The sequence below is a fragment of the Anolis carolinensis genome, unplaced genomic scaffold (genome assembly GCF_035594765.1).
Source record: "Anolis carolinensis isolate JA03-04 unplaced genomic scaffold, rAnoCar3.1.pri scaffold_8, whole genome shotgun sequence".
Classification (NCBI taxonomy): Eukaryota; Metazoa; Chordata; class Lepidosauria; order Squamata; family Dactyloidae; genus Anolis; species Anolis carolinensis.
Window position 1 is genome coordinate 16,690,795 of NW_026943819.1, and position 16,631 is coordinate 16,707,425.

General features: G+C 41.3%; 2 protein-coding genes across 2 annotated transcripts in view; both read left to right on the forward strand.

Moving 5' to 3' along the window:
- The window catches only part of esam (endothelial cell adhesion molecule), a 59,109-nt gene extending 53,031 nt beyond the window's left edge, over positions 1-6,078 (forward strand). Inside the window, exons 6-7 of the mRNA XM_008119086.3 lie at positions 942-1,080; positions 2,326-6,078. Coding sequence (XP_008117293.1) covers positions 942-1,080; positions 2,326-2,791 — 605 coding nt within the window. The 3' untranslated portion in view covers positions 2,792-6,078. The remainder of the gene's footprint in view (positions 1-941; positions 1,081-2,325) is intronic.
- Positions 6,079-11,090: 5,012 nt separating this feature from the next.
- vsig2 (V-set and immunoglobulin domain containing 2) lies at positions 11,091-15,670 on the forward strand. Its single transcript, XM_062961241.1, has 4 exons — positions 11,091-11,425; positions 13,981-14,274; positions 15,458-15,577; positions 15,663-15,670. Exons 1-4 carry the CDS (start codon positions 11,218-11,220, stop codon positions 15,668-15,670), a joined length of 630 nt encoding a protein of 209 aa, XP_062817311.1. The 5' UTR covers positions 11,091-11,217.
- Positions 15,671-16,631: the final 961 nt, after the last annotated feature.

Sequence of the window (16,631 nt, forward strand, 5' to 3'; positions counted from 1 at the left end):
CTTTAACAATTCATGTGACAAAAATACTGGATTGGAAGAATAAATGACCAGATTTGGTATCAGGTGTTAGTTTATGTTTCCGAGAAGCTTGGCAGATGCTTTTGACTGCTATTATGATGCAGACAGGTCCAGCACAGGAACATTCCTCTCTTGACTGGTGCTCAAGAGAAAAGCTTGGAATCCCCACTGCTCCAACAAGCTGCACCTTCTGCCAAAGCAGGACGGGCCTGTTCTTTCTGCGGTCATTGCTACCCAAATTAGCTTCTAATATTTTATTTCTTTTAAGTTGGATATCAGTTGAGCCTTATGTCTATTTATTTATTTATTACATCACTTCTACCCCGCCCTTCTCACCCATCAGGGGACTCAGGGCGGCTTACAGTATAAACATACACATCAAAAAATAGTTTTCATCAAATTTAAAAATCCATCAAGATTAAAAATTACAATAAAATTAAGAATATACATTTAAAATATACATAATTATACATTTAAATATACATTTAAGGCACTTTCTTGGTTGTTTGCTTTTGCTAGTGATGTGTTTATCTGTATTTGAACAGCTATTATTGGTTGATAAACAATTTAGCAACCCAATTTGGTGACCAGATGGTGCATGGTAGGAGATTGGACTAGATGGCATTCAATTCCCAGAAGTCCTAACAACTGGCAAACTGGCTGGGATTTCTGGGAGTTGTAGGCCAAAACACCTGGGGACCCACAAGTTGAGAACCATTGGCCTAAATGAGCCTATTCAGCTGTGGATCATCAAATAATATCAGTGCATGTCTAAACTACACGGTTCTGAATAAGAGAGCATATAGCCAGCCTTGTGGAGTTAGAGCCATTGCACTGTTCTGGATCTGGTTATGGAATATTTTATCTTCCCCTCTAACCATCTTCTTCTTCCCGTATCTTCCCTGCTGTGACTCTGTTTGCAGCGTTCAATGCAGCGGTGGTGGCTGGTGCAGTGGTGGGAACTCTCATTGGACTTGGCCTGATCATCTTGTTTCTGCTTCAGATGATGGCCTATCGAAAGAAGAAGAAAGAGGCCCAAGAGGAAATGGCTAATGAAATCAGGTAAGATGCCAAATGTTGACACAGTATAAGACAGAAGTGAAGAACCTGTAGGCCTTCAGATGTTGAGCTGCCACTCTCACTGGCCCCAACCTGCATGCTCAATATTAGAATATTGGACATTCACAGCATCTGAAGAGCTATGAAAGCTCCTACTGTTTGGATAGCTAGGATATCCCAAACCTTTCTATTTGATCAAAAAATCCTCATGAGGGGTGGAACCACCACTAAGTCTCAGTTTGGGTCAGCATCCCTAATGTGGATTAAAAAGTATGGATTGAATCCTGTTGGCTTAATGGACCCCAGCAAGAAGGAGGAACTGAGTATTTGTTGTTAATGGCAGTCAAGTTGACTTTCATGTATGATGACTTTACCAGTGAAAGCTGCAAAATCACCTTGTTATCAACAACCCTGCTTGGGTTTTGCAGATTCAGGGTGTAGCTTGCTTGATTGACTCTATCCACTTGCGATGCAGTCTTCATCTTTTCCTGTTGATTTCTACCTTACCAAGCCTCATTGACTTTTCTAGTGAGTCATGTCTTGTCATAGGAGGCACAGGGCTCAAATCCACACTTGGTCATGGAAACTCAGGGGGTGATCCTGGGCAACTCATACTCTCTCCACATCAGAGGATGGCAAAGACAACCCTTCTCTGAACAAATCATGCTAAGAAAGCCCCACGTAGGTTAATCTTCAGGTTGCCATACACTGGAAGTGCCTTGTTGCTGATATGACCTGTACTCAAGTTAACTGTTACCTTTGTACATAGCAGTATAACTGTACCCTATACACATCTGGCCTAGGACCTAGTGCTGATGGCATTTATACAATACAAAGGTTTAACTTGTGTCTGTAACTGCCTGGGACAATGGTCTCAGTGTAACCAGCAGTGTAACAATGGAGTTGGAGGCTAGATTTGTACAGGGTAACAGAAGACTGGGCTGTGGCGCAGGCTGATAAAGCAGTCAGCTGCAACAAATCACTCTGACCAAGAGGTCATGAGTTCGAGGCCAGCTCGGAGCTGCGTTTGTCTCTGTTTTTGTTCTATGTCAAGGCATTGAATGTTTGCCTTATATGTGTGATGTGATCCGCCCTGAGTCCCCTTTGGGGTGAGAGGGGCGGAATATAAATACTGTAAATAAATAAATAAATAAATAAATAAATAAGACCAGACTTTCCACATTACTGTTACCCATCCTAACTTTCTTCTCACTCATCATCTAACTTTCTCTATCTCTCCTCTTGCAGGGAAGATGCTGTTGCCCCAAAGACACTTTCCTGGGCTAAAGGCCCTGGTTCTGATGTGGTTTCCAAAAACGGCACTTTGTCATCGATGAGTACCACCCGGGATCACAAACTCTATGCCTCCAAGCCTGCCTCAGACACTGCTTCCATCACCACTGCCACGGGCAGCACAGTGGGCTTCAAGCCACCTTTCAGCAACCCCAGGAGTGGAACACTCACACCCACACCCAGCCTCTCCAGCCAATCGTTGCCCCTCTACTTTCCGCCCATGGTCAATGGGGTCCATTGCCACCATGTCAATGTGCCAACCCACCGGAGCACTCTCCACAGGACAAATGGGGCGCAACCACAAGCCCCCCGACAACAGGAGGCTGTTGCCCCTCCGGGGCTCAGCACATCCACCCTGGGCCGAATGGGAGCGGTGCCCGTCATGGTGCCTGCACAGAGCCAAGCAGGATCCTTGGTGTGAATGTTCAGAGACTTTTGCAGTACGCTGTGCAGCAAGCAGCTCTACCACTCCCACACAAAACAGAAAGACTGGAAACGCTTGCTCCGTGCTGTCTGCCTTTCCGTCTGCCTTCAGAGTGCCAGTGTGAGTGTTTGTGGGTGTGTCCTCCAAAAGAACCGTTTTCATAGCATCTCCATCCAGTGGGACATGATGGCACCTTTGGAGATGGGCTTTTGTAACCAATCGTCTTCTGTTACCTTTCAGAATTTGCTTACGCTCTTAGTTCACAAATCCCATCCATGCTCCTATTCCCTCCAGGAGCCTATGTGACAGCAGAGACTGTGTTTTCATAAAGGAATACAAACGATTTCTTTCTTTTCCCCCTTGCATTGCATTTATATCTTGCTATTGAAAAAAGGGCTGGGATTAGTTGTCTTGGCTTGGAAGAAAGGGCTGGGGAATAGATCTGTTCATTCTTTTATCTTGAATCCCAAATCTGGATTTCATGCACAGAGATCAAGGTTGCACAAAACTAGATGGTGGAAATGGTATGTTACCATGGAAATCTGTCCCCACAGGATTAAAATAGTTCTTTGTGTCAGAATTTCACCTAAGCTTGTATTGGAAAATTGCTCACTCCATCTCTTGGCACAATCATGTGGAAAATCTCCATGTCAATGTTTATTCTTTCTACCATTTGGGTTACATGTCATACTTGCTTGCCACGCCATGTGTGGCTCTATATTTTGAAGTTCATCTTCCTATTAAATTAGTATAAGGAATACACCACCCTCCAAAAGTTGTGATATGTTCCAGAGTCATAAAGTCATAGAATCGCAGAGTTGGAAGATGCCTCATGTGCCGTCTAGCCCCAAACCTTGCTCAGTGCAGGATCTCCAGCTAAAACCTCCTCAGCTGTCCTTTGTCCAACCTCTTTTTGAAGACATCCAGAGAAAAGGGCTCATCATCTCTCTGAGCAATTGGTTTCATTGCCAGACCGCTAAGACCTGACCTAATGGCTGTATTCTGTTGGCTTTGGTTCTCTTTCAGACAGTGGGCACAGCCAAGTGGTGGTTCCAAACCTAGTCAGGGCTTCTTGAAATCTAGTCTGAAGTAAGCTAAGCCTTTGAAAACTTCTCTAAGAACTCTTGCTTGGTCCAAAAACTAGGCTAGCCTTCAGATTCAGCATAACAGCTTGGGCAACTCCAAGGATCTATCAAGCTCAAGTAAAGTAATAGACACCCTTAGACTGACACCTAAATAGGGCTCGGCTGATGAGCCTTGTCTCTTTTAGCAACTATTGGATCTATTGGCATTTAGAGGAAATGCATCTCTGTGGTGGTTTCCCAGATGGAGTTTCGGGTTAGGATTTTGGTGGCAGGAATTGGTGGAATGTATGCATATTATATATGTATATTGACTTTCCCTTGCAGGCTTAGATTTGGGGCTGATCCTTACAACAACTGTGTAAGATATCTGTTATTTGTCCAAAGGCATCAATGCGAACCACCACCAAGAATGAATTTAGATGTGATTCGTTTTCAAGCCAAATGCTGTCGTTCTCATACCATAGTTTTTTCCTGGTCTCTTAGGCCCCTTCTATACTGCCATATAATCTGGATTATCAAAGTGGATTATACACATTGTCAGTTTTGAACTGGATTATCTGAGTCTACAATGCCATATAATCTAGTTCAAAACAGATAATCTGGATTTTATATGAAAGTGTAGAAGGGGCCTTAGATTTTCCACAGGAGCTAAAAAAAACTAAAGCTGTAAGTCTCACAAATGTTAAAAGATTTTAATAATCAGTTTTGCAATGCATTGTCTTCAAAGAGATGTCGAAGAAATGTATCTATGAGCATACTTTGGTCCTGTGTGGCAACCTTTTTTGGGTTTTGTATGCGCAACCTTTGAAGTATGGTTTTGGGGATGTATTTTCTGTTTTTATTTTGACGAAACGCACATTTCTCGCATCAGTATGTGAAACAAAATGCCGTTATCTTTCAGTACTAAAACACATCTCAGAATTTTGTGATGCAGTTTTCCAAGTTTTAAAAAAACACACACACATAAGGGCACATATAATATTGAGGGAAATGTACCAAAACAATATGTGAAAGAAAATGTTTGCAGAAGTAATAGAAGTTGGGTGGAAGAAATCTGAGAATAGAAAGATGAGAAAATGAGAGGAATGTAAATAACCTTTTTCCCATCCTGCTCTGAATCAGAGCTTGGGAAAGTTATATTGTGGACCAGAGGAGCCCAAAGCTCCCAGCTTGAAACTGGAGGGATTCTGGGAGCTACAGTCCAAAACCCTTGGCCAAGATGCTACAGAAAGAGGCTATGGTATGTAGCATTATGATGATGACTATATTACTGACATGATGCACAACCATGCTAGTGAATTGCAGGGATCATTGTGAAAGATGTCTCTTTACACAAAGAGGGCTCCCGCTGTTCAATTGAATATGTTGTGCATTGGGTCACATTGCAATTTGAGACACTTGTGCTACATTGAGGCTGTTATACATTGGGATATGTTGCACATCGTGGTGCATTATGCATCAGGAGTCTTGTGCAACGGCTCTACTTGCACACCTCTTCTGAGAATATGAATGTTGTGCGACAATGCATTTCAGCTTTAAATAACTGTGTCAGTTACAATAACGCAACTGCTGTACACAATGCCAGCGGAATATGCTATCTCTTGTAGCACTTAGGTCTTCTGGATCACCTAAAATAGCTTATCTTATGATAAACGTGAAGCCCATGTGCTAAAATTTGAAAATGTATACCTGCAGTTGTTTTGAATCAGTGAATGGATTAATTGGTGTGTTCTGCCTCCTTGTGATCCACTTGGGAAATGCATCTAATCCACTTTCCCAGATCCCAGTATAAGGCCCATGCTCCTTCGAGACTGAGCAGAATCCTTTGCTTCTTCCGTAACAACTGACCTGTATGTATAAAGTAACCTTGGATCAGGCTATCCTAAAATGGAGGAAGGGCACCTTCAACATGTTCATACATATTGTGCAATTATTACATTTAATCAGCAGCTCTGTCTTTTTGCTCCTTTTATAAATATACCTATAGTACATAATTTATACTTATAGATATTAACAGTCTGTGAATTTGGACGACTTTCCTCTTAACCCTTTTCATGCTGCGTCTTTTCTTTTCATTGGCTCTGAGACCTTTCTCTTGTGCAAGAAGGTAGGAAGACACTGAAGTATTTTTTATGTACAGTTTCAAAATGTATTATTTTTCATAAACAACCATTAAAAAGTATTTGTTTTTATATGAAACATGGTTGAGGGGTGTCTTTTTTTGTTTGTTTACTTGTTTCTGAGATGGTGCCTGTTGGGGGGAAAAGTTACTATGTAACAAAATCAGATGAGAGGTTTGTTGTATGTCTTTGGGCTGTGTGGCCATGTTCCAGAAGTATTCTCTCCTGATGTTTCGCCCACATCTATGGCAAGCATCCTCAGAGGTTGTGAGGTATGGATGACTCAGATGACTTTGTTAAATTTGCAATGGCTTTGCTTTGCCTTTCCACTGACCTTTGTGCAAAAAACACAATGTCAGAAATGACTTGAGAACATAAAGCAAGTTGTTTCTGGTGTGAGAGAATTGGCTGTCTACGAGACATTGCTCAGAGGACACTCGGATGTGTTACCATCCTGCTGGGAGGCTTCTCTTATGTCCCTGCAAGCTAGAGCTGATAGATGGGAGCTCACCCCATCTCATGGATTCAAACCAGCAACCTTCAGGTAAGCAACCCAACCTTCAGATCAGCAGTTCAGCTGGCACAAGAGTTTAATCCACTGTGCCAAAACACATTGAAAGGAACATAAATAAAAACATTAATTACAGAGACAAATGTAACCAAAAATAAATTTGAAACCAAGCAATTTGAAACCAGTAGATTTGAAATATATCATCCCACTATTAGTGCATTGCAAAGATGCATATCAGGATACTGGCAAGAGCATTCCAATTCACATTGTGCATTCACTAAGTAATTTCCAATTGTGCATTGGTCCTGCTGAGCATCTGTCACCTTGCCGGCTCCTCTACATAGTAACACTAGCATAAATACGTGATGTTGCCTGGGTGCTGTTGGAACCACTGCCTGTCTACTTTCTTCCTTCTCCAGCTTTGAGAAAGCCTACCTTACAATGTCTCCATAGCAATGCTTTGCCAATGGTGGGCAGGCTCTGTTTGTGGCTCTTTCCTTCATTCCTCTGTTTCCCTTATATACATTGTCCTTCTCTTTACTATCTTTCCTTCCTTTCTCTTCCTTCTTTTCCTCTCCTTTTCTCTTCCCTCCCTTCCTTCACCACTTCTTTATCTTTCTTCCTTTCCTTTCCCTCCCTTCTGTCATTCATTCTGCCTTGGTCAGACCACACTTGGAATCACACTGTGTCCAATTCTGGGCACCATGACTTAAGGGAGATGTTGACAAGCTGGAATGTGTCCAGATGAGGGTGATTAAAATGATCAAGGGTCTGGAGAACAAGCCCTATGAGGAGCGGCTTAAAGAACTGGGCATGTTTAGCCTGCAGAAAAAAAAGGCTTTTAGGAAACTATTTAGTTAAGGTGTCCCCAGTCTTGTGCTCGGCTTATCTGGGGCGTGCTGTTTGTTCTGGTGTGGAATATGGGGAGTACAATTCATTGTTTTTACCAGCTATGTTAATAATTAATTAAAAAAAAACCTTTTCTTTACAGAGGTTGGCATATGTTATGATGAGATTTGCATGGGTTTTCATACACATTTCACTGATGAAAACTGGAACAAAGAGTGTGGTCAAGATGGCAAACTATATTAATGAGGAAGAACACAGAAGCTTGGAGAGGCTCCCCCTCTTTGATTTTGCACTTTAACTGCTATGGCTCAATGGTATGGGCTCATGGGAGTTGTAGTTTGATGAGGCACCAGCACTATTTGGCAGAAAAGGAAAACTCTGACTCCGACAATTCAATAGCATTGAGCCATGGCAGTTAAAGTGGTGCCAAATTATATTAATTTGACATTGTGGATGTACCCAGTGTTAGCTCCAGCTTCTGCCAACCTAGCAGTTCGAAAACATGCAAATGTGAGTAAAATCAATAGGTACCGCTCTGACAGGAAGGTAACGGAGCTCCATGCAGTCATGCCGGCCATATGAACTTGGAGGCGTCTACGGACAATGCCGGCTCTCCAGCTTAGAAGTGGAGAAGAGTACCAACCCCCAGAGTCGGATATGACTAATTTAATGTTAGGGGAAAACCTTTACCTTTTACCTTTCCAGGTCTTCAGATCCTGTTCTGAGTATCAGGAATGCCAGCCACGGCTATCATTTCCTATCAGAGGAAGCCATTTGTTGCAGGGTGATTCAGAACTTCACTTCCAGTGTTTGCTTGAGCTCAGGTACAAGATAAAGGGCAGCCTTGCCCAGTTTCAGTTGAATTTCAGCCGCTGCAGTGGAAGTCAGGCTCCAGCCTCCCTTGAGAAAAATGGCTCTCCTGGTTCCTTTCCTCATCTCTTTGCTGCTCTTCTTCATGTTCTTTGGTGAGTATCTTAACATTTACAATTATAGGGACACCAAGTTTACAGAGTGGGCAATATATATCTCTCTATCTATCTATCTATCTATCTATCTATCTATCTATCTATCTATCTATCTATCTATCTATTCCCCTAAGCATTGTGTCAGGAAGCACATCTTGATTCCCTTTTGCTATGATATTATTTTTAGGCAGCAGAGGTTGTAGTTCTGGGGAGAGAATTCTAAACATACCTCCTTAAACTACAAATCCCAGGCTTCCATAGAACATGGTATTCCCATGTCAGTTAAAGCATAATTCTAAATTTCTCAATGAAAGGCCAGTATATATGCTTCGCTTCAATTCAGAAATCTCATAACATTGGCATAATTATAAAAAGTTCTAAAACAATTACCAAAATTAATATAACTAGTTTATCCAGGAAATATCTAAATGGAGCAAAATGTTTAGTGGCATTACCAAGCAGTGTTTAGTCCACTGATTGATATTATTAATCATCTGAATAAAGGACTATAAGTTTTCAATGTTCATCAGAGTGTCATCAAGATGTCAAAAGTTATTAACGAGGAACAACACATAATAATAATAATAATAATAATAATAATAATAATAATAATAATAATAACTTTATTTTTATACCCTGCCCCATCACCCCAAGGGGACTCGGGGCGGCTTACATGGGGCCAAGACCAGGCAACAAACAATATAAAACTCAGCAATAAAAAACAAATAATAAACAAATAAAATAAGCTATCGAGGCTGCAGCAGTTTGCTTTTGCTTGGGGCTTACTGTCAGAAGGCTGTCCTTCTTCTCCCTTTTGCTGAGTTATTTTAGTCCAAACTACTTTTGCATCCTGAACTCATTTTGCAACAATTAATCAACTGAGAATAAAAGGGGGAAAGTGAGAAGAAGGGAGAGAAACCTGGATATTTTAAAAGCAGCTGAAAAAGTGGAGAGACAGAGAGAATTCATTGGAACTATCTCTACCAAATTGGTACAGTTGGAGTGGATGCTGCATGAAGACTCTTGATATACTAAGTGTCAACCCAGGGATGTGGCAGTACTCCATGCCCAAAGTAGTAAACTTTCCCCTATATGTTTCTCCTTAGCAAATGGAGCATGTGTGGAGGTGACGGTTCCCAGTGATCCAGTGATGCAGCAGATTGGCTCTGACGTGGAGCTGCCATGTCATTATAAAACATCAGTTGACAAAAATTTCATGCTGGAATGGAGATTTGCCCCAGGCTCAACATCTCCTGATCACGGGAAACAGGTAAAGGGGCTTAAGAAGGAGCATGGTTCACAATCACAACAAAAGCTGATGATGGAGAATAGACGGATTCAATCCTCATCTCTGCCATTGTGCTGGTACGGCTGTACCAGAAGCTCCAACTTAATTTTCTTTCTGCTAATGTTTGCAATCATAGAGCAGGCCGCCTGTCCATCATCATTAAGTTTGGTTCCGCCCCTTGTTCAGGGCTCTGGGAGGGAAGGAGCCATTTTTAAGTCAGTCTCACTTAAGGAAGCTAAGCTATAGGACATAGACCAGCTCGTCCCGAAGAAAAGCTTCAGATCTCAAGAACATCCGGGGATATAGAACATCAGAGGAATCATAAACAGAAATTCCAGGGGAAAGGTCCCAAAGGTTCTGGCTAAGAGCTCACAGCCTCTCAGCCTCACAGCTCCTGAGGGAAACAGCCCTAAAGTTTCCAAATAAACCTCGGAGAGGGAAGAGCACCACAGATCCACGGAACCCCAGCTGAAACATTTGCAAGCCTTGGTTGGTAGGTCCACTCGATACCCAGACGCATTTGGAATCAGTAGTGGGTCCCACATCAGCTAGGCCCATATAATAGACAGCCTGGGAGAGGTTATAAGCGGGTTTTCTTCTTATATTTGCAATAATAAAGACTTTGTTATCTCATTAAAGACTCAAATGACTATCCTTTTCAGGAAAATCCTCAAGAACCTCTCTTTGAGGCGCCCTGGCTTCCCACTGGGCATAAAGTATACGTCCTATACAAAGACAATAGTTACAGGCCCAGAACGTGACAGAACAGCCATCAAAATACATGTGGTAACCTGTTGATAACTCATACCAGCGTAAGATCAGCATCCATCTTTCTTTGGTTGTTATGGAGGATGGAGCTCACTGCCTCCCCCATGAAAACATCTGTTGTCTGTGAAGACCCCCCAGCATAACTATTTAGTGGCTAGTGGAAAGCTGTGGGAGAGGCAACAGAGAAGCATTCTATGTCCCTGTCTCCAAATGCAGACTAATTGTGTCACCTGTTGAAACCTTTGGAGGACCCCAGAAGATCCTGGAGATGGTCCTTTTCTGTTGGACAACCAACTAAAGCAGGGGTCCTGAAACTTTTAAAGCAGAGAACCGGTTCATGGTCACTCACTGTTGGAGTACCGAACTATAGTCTGAAAAAAAAAACATATTTTTATGCACACTGCACATATCTTATTTGTAGTGCAAGAAAACATGGAAGAACACTAAAATATTTAAAATGAAGATCAATTTTAATCAACATAAACTTACCAGTATTACAGTGGGAAGTATAAGCCTGTTTTTGGCTGATGAGATAGTCAAATTAGGATTGTTGTTGCTGTTGTGTGTCTTTAGATTGTTTCAGGGTGAAACTAAGTCTAACATCTAGGGTAGGAACCAGGGAAAGGACTTTGGAGGCTTCCAGACCTTCGTTTGGGGACCTCTGATCAAAAGAGATCCAACCAGACCAGCTGGTAGATATTCCCTTTTGGGACCACTGCTTCCATGGCCCATGCCAGGTGAATGAGGCTAGGGTTGCATTTGAAAAAGTAACCTTTCCAAACTCTGTCCCATGCCAAGAGGTACCTCTTTCCAGTCGAGTCTTCCTTCTCTTTGCAGATGGTCTTCTTCACGAACAATGTGCTGTACAAACCAGGCTCTCAGTCTGAACGGATCAGCCTGATTCAAGACCCTCCCACGTTGGGAGATGCATCCATTCTACTGAAGAATATCCGGGCATCGGATGCAGGCACCTATATCTGTGACGTGAACAATCCTCCAGACTTTTATGGAACTAGCTCTGGTCTTATCCAACTCACAGTTTTAAGTAAGTCCCCATTTTCATTCTAATTCTAGGATTAATTTTAATGGTGAAGGAAGAAGGCATGCTTTTGTAGTCCAAAGCAAAGCAAACTCTAGAACTTGTGTCCTCAGAATGCAAAACCCTTCATTTCAGAAAACATACAGGCAAGAAAGACCTGCAGCAGTTTGTTTTTGCTGGAGCCTACTGGGAAAATGTGGGGCCCCAGAAATTGAGGATTTATCCCATAATTCGTTTTCCTGCTCTTTGTACTTTGAACCAAAAAAAACAAAATCCTGGGGCCTACTCTGTAATCCAACATGGTCTCAGAAAAGATTTTTAACTATGCAAGAGCTAGCTCATATAGTATTTTAAGGGTGCATCTTGCCATTGATTTATGTGGCATTTTAATGATTTATATAGTACTAGCTGTGCCCAGCCACGCGTTGCTGTGGCGAAGTATGGTGGTATGGGAAATAAAGTATTGAGGAACTGGTGGTAGTTAAGGTAAAGGGTAAAGGTTTTACCTTACATTAAGTCCATTATAAATGGGTTATATAGCTGTGTGGAAGGGCCTTGAGTCTATACTGCCATATAATCCAGTTAAAATCAGACAATCTGTATTTTATAGACAGCGTGGAAGAGGCCTAAGTGAGGCCTAACTCTGCCTGTCCCCTGGGCTGATTGGGTTGCTAGGAGACCAAGTGGGCGGAGCTTACCCTTCTAACTAGCAGCAATTGAATAAAAACAATTATTCCTCTTCCTCTAATTAGGACTTTATTTTTCTTTTCTTTTTGTTGTATGAACGCAGAGGCATGGATGATGGGTTGTGCTGCCAATTTTAGTGTTTCTGGGATGTGCAGTTTTGTCCTAGGCCGAAATTTCATTACCCTTTTATATATATAGATTTTAATGATGTATTTTGTATGGTATATAATAATCTGGTTTTTATGTATTTATTTGTTTGTCCTGTATGTTCAAGACTTATGGTCTAAGTACTGAATAAACAACTACAACTGGGAAAATTATCACCTTGTTGCTTTCCTCCACCTGCTGAGTAAATTGAACACATACTACTTTGGACTCAGAACTCTGTTTGCCGCAATCGAAATATGTTGAGAAAAGTGGGGAAAGGAAAGAAACTGAAATTTTAAAAGAAGCTGAAAGAGTGGGATAAGAGTATAAATCAGGACTGTCCCTGCCAAATCAAGGCATTTGGAAATTGCATGGCTTTAGCAGCTGGCATCTTGGGGCACCCACCGAGGTTATCTGGCAAGGCCGACTGTGCTTATACCTCCAATGGACATCCGGAGTTCTTTGTTGGCTCCAGTATTCCAAGCAACCCGAGATGAGAGGGCTCATTTACTTTTTCAATTTCTCACAATGCCTTTGGACTCAGTATCATATTGAGGAATTACAGATAATTAAAATAATTGACTTATCCCCACCTGCTTTAAGTTAAGCAACCAGAGAAATATTTCACGTGTTACTGATAGAAGGGAACCCACTTAAAATGAATTTTTTGCCCACAATGTGGCTAAGTTGTCCAAGGATACAGAGATCCTCTTGACTCAAAGGCTGAGAAATGCAAAGAGCACAAAAAGGGAAGAAGTAATAACTCTAGGAACTATGGCACTTCTCCTTTCGGATAGACAATTGATACCATCCAAGACAAACAACAGAGAACTTAAAAAGAGAGGCCACAAAAATTAACATCGAGAAGTACAAAGAAATGGAAAGGAAATTCATATGGAATTACGCACCCCAGCACAGTTAGCAAATATGATCGATAAAAATTCAACATGTTGGCATTGTGGAGTAGGCAAGGGATGGTACGCCCACATGTGGAGGGAATGTCCAAGGGTAAAAACATTTTGGGAAAAAATAACGGGGAAAATAAAGGAATTATTCAGAATATCACTCCAAGTAAACATGGAATTAATGTTGATGGGGATATTAGGGAACAATAAGATTAATGTAAAACACCAAGATCTACTCAAAGCTATGATTCTTGCAGGGAAAGCAGTAATAGCTTGGGGCTGGAAAGATGAAAAAAGTGGAATATGGTGAATTTGAATAACTATTTGTTTGACCAGGTCCAATCAGAAATTATTGCAAATGTAACCTCTGAGGATAAGAAGGAAGATAAAATGAGGAAAATTAAAGAGAAATGGATAATATATTCAGATTAGATAAACAGAGGCGAAGCCAATGTAACTATTGTACAGAAATGGGAAAAGTTTTGCTCATTGATGGAGTTAAATTTCTAATGGAATTGTGGTAAGGGGTAGGGGTGGGGGGAGGGGAGGGGCGTGGGAGAGGGGAGGGGGAGGGAAGAGGAAAAAAGAATGAACATAATGATGATATATTAGATATGTGAGTAGATAATATAGAAGGGAAGAGGATGGAGAAATGTGATAAGAGATAAATGATGTGTAGGTATGAATGTTTGCATTAATTGTGCAATATACTCACAACATGAAATATAAGATAATATCAATAAAAATATTTTTTTAAAAAAGACAATTGATACCATCCATGCATTTTGGTCCAGACTTCTGAATTCTGCTTATCTCTTTCAGTGCCTCCCTCTGCTCCAGTTTGCCAAGGGACCACCTCAGCTTCCGTGGGTTCGGACGTAAAGCTGACTTGCAACTCTTCCGAAGGTGTCCCTGCCCCTGTTTACTCCTGGACTCTCCTGGATTCCAAGGTTGCTGTACCAGTTTCCAACATGGTACAAAGTAGGTGGATTGATGCTTTGTTTGGACTCACAATTAATATAAAAAATCATGCCAATCTATTTTTAAAAACCTGTTCCGTTGGTGCCATTTTTCTCCTTGCCAATTGTTTTGGAGGCTGGCTTTCCCCAGCTAATGGCAACTTTACGTGATTCTACTTATGTGAATTGACAATAAAGTGGGAGTCATTTTCTGCATTCAATTAGGAGTGCAAACACATCCCTTTTGTTTTTTTCAGTTTCTCATTTTCCTATCCTGATGTTTGTTTTGTCCTGTTTCTGTGTTAGATTTCTTTAAAGTTCATACAACATTTCCTACCCTCCTCTCCTTCCAGAAGAGCCTAAAAACCTGGCTTTTCCAAAAGGCCTTTGATGATTAATTGTTATGGGTTTGATTTATCTGCCCATTCTACAATAGCTCCATCGTTGATGCTTTGCCATTATTACATTGCACTTTATTGTCCATTTTAGCTGTGAAACTACCTCTCCCCATTTTGGAATATTCTGCACTTTGCCCTAGATCTGTGTATTAGTCTCTTGTTTTTAACATTTTATGCTGTATGTTGATTTTAATGACTGTTTTATTGTTTTATTGATGCTGATGTTTTTATTGTTGGGATATTTGTTTTATTGTTTTGTTGTTGTTATTACATTGTTGTATCGGGCAAGGCCCCATGTAAGCCGCCCCGAGTCCCTTTGGGGAGATGGGGCGGGGTATAAAAATAAAGTTATGATTATTATCATTATTATAGGCACTTTGCTCGCTGTATCATTGGATTCTAAATCCATCTACAACTTGAAAGTATTCCAACAATTAAAAAATTCTAAAAAGCAAACGATGTTTTTGCTTTTCTGTATAAGGCACACCATTTTACTATGCCGTTGCTTATAAGGGGACATGACCATCCGTGGATTTTGGTGTGCATTGGGGGTCCTGGAAACAAACCCCAGCAGATGCTGTTTCATGTGCTTGTATCTTAGTATGTGCATTTTGGTAAACACTCTCTTCTATTTTGCGGAAACTGCTTTCTCAAAATGGCTCCGCTTTCCACCTCATTTCTGTGTATTCCATCTGGAACACGGGATATTGCATTTCATGTGAGCCTTAATTGGTTGTTATGGCACGTTCTTTCCCTGTCCTCTTGGCCCCCATTTTGCAGAAATGTGAAACCGAGGAACACTTTGGAATGTCTAGGCTGTGCTTCGTTCCATATGTTCACTTTGTAGATACATGTCTGATCTTCTCAAGCTCTGCCTAACTGTTTTACCAAGAGCAGGAGGTACATGTTTGAAGTCATTCTGTTCATCATTCCTTCCCACAGATGACCGAACAGGGTCTCTAATCCTGAGAAATGTTTCGCTTGCGTTCGCTGGGACATATCAGTGTGTATCCTCCAATGAATTAGGGCAACACAACTGCCAGATAACCCTTCATGTGACAGGTAAGGAGAATATCCAAACACATTTCCTATTAATCATTATGTAGTGAGGTTAACTCAGTAAATCTTTGCTCTGTTGATATTTCAGGAACTTAATGAAAGATCATAGTTGATAGTTTTCTCAAGTGACCTGTAATCTTCATCTCTAGCCCTAGTTGTGTGATAACCCATCAAAAAAGGCTAAGACCCCTTCTACAGTGTAGACTCATATAATCAAGGAGCCGGGCTGTGGTGCAGGCTGTTGAGCAGCTGCAATAAATCACTCTGACCATGAGGTCATGAGTTCGAGGCCAGCCTGTGGCGGGGTGAGCACCCGTCAATTAAAAATAAAAAATAGCCCCTGCTCGTTGCTGACCTAGCAACCCGAAAGATAATTGCATCTATCAAGTAGGAAATAAGGTACCACTTATTAAAAAAGTGGGGAGGCAAGTTTTACTAATTTACGACCTGGAATGAGGAAGTGCCGTCAGAGTGGATGATGAAGCAGCTGCTCCCGCCTGTGGCCAGAATCGAACATCCCCTCAGGAGAAGGTTAAATTGCCTCTGTGTCTGTCTGTCTCGATCTCTGTTTGATGTGTTTATGGGCATTGAATGTTTGCCCTATGTGTGTATAATGTGATCCGCCCTGAGTCCCCTTCGGGATGAGAAGGGCGGAATATAAATACTGTAAATAAATAAAGTAAATAATCTGGATTATCTATGTTGATAATTTGGATGGTATGGCAATGTAGATCCAGCCTCAGTCCTGTGATTGCAATGTGGACTGCATTCCCTACTGGATATTCCATATTGAAGACCCGCTCCTGATCATATTTAAGATTAAACCACACAAAACAAGTGTATTGTAAGAGCATTTCCTGCCTTTACTTTTCAAAGATATCATAACTGTTGCCTACATTTGCCTAGGAGCTGCAAAGTGATTCTGATTCAGATCAGAAACTTCACAGAACCATAAAATAATATTTTGTGAAGTACTTTGATCCTCATAATAAAAGCACTATAAAAATATCTAATTATAATGAAGGGCCCCCTATGGCGCTCTGGGTTTAACCATTGA

Bases quoted from the DNA above. Each gene is read 5' to 3' on its own strand.
- vsig2 (XM_062961241.1), top strand. From the start codon at position 11,218: ATGGTCTTCTTCACGAACAATGTGCTGTACAAACCAGGCTCTCAGTCT. The intron at 11,426-13,980 runs GTAAGTCCCCAT...TATCTCTTTCAG, and splicing joins TATCCAACTCACAGTTTTAA to TGCCTCCCTCTGCTCCAGTT. The intron at 14,275-15,457 runs GCAACTTTACGT...TCCTTCCCACAG, and splicing joins CTGGCTTTCCCCAGCTAATG to ATGACCGAACAGGGTCTCTA.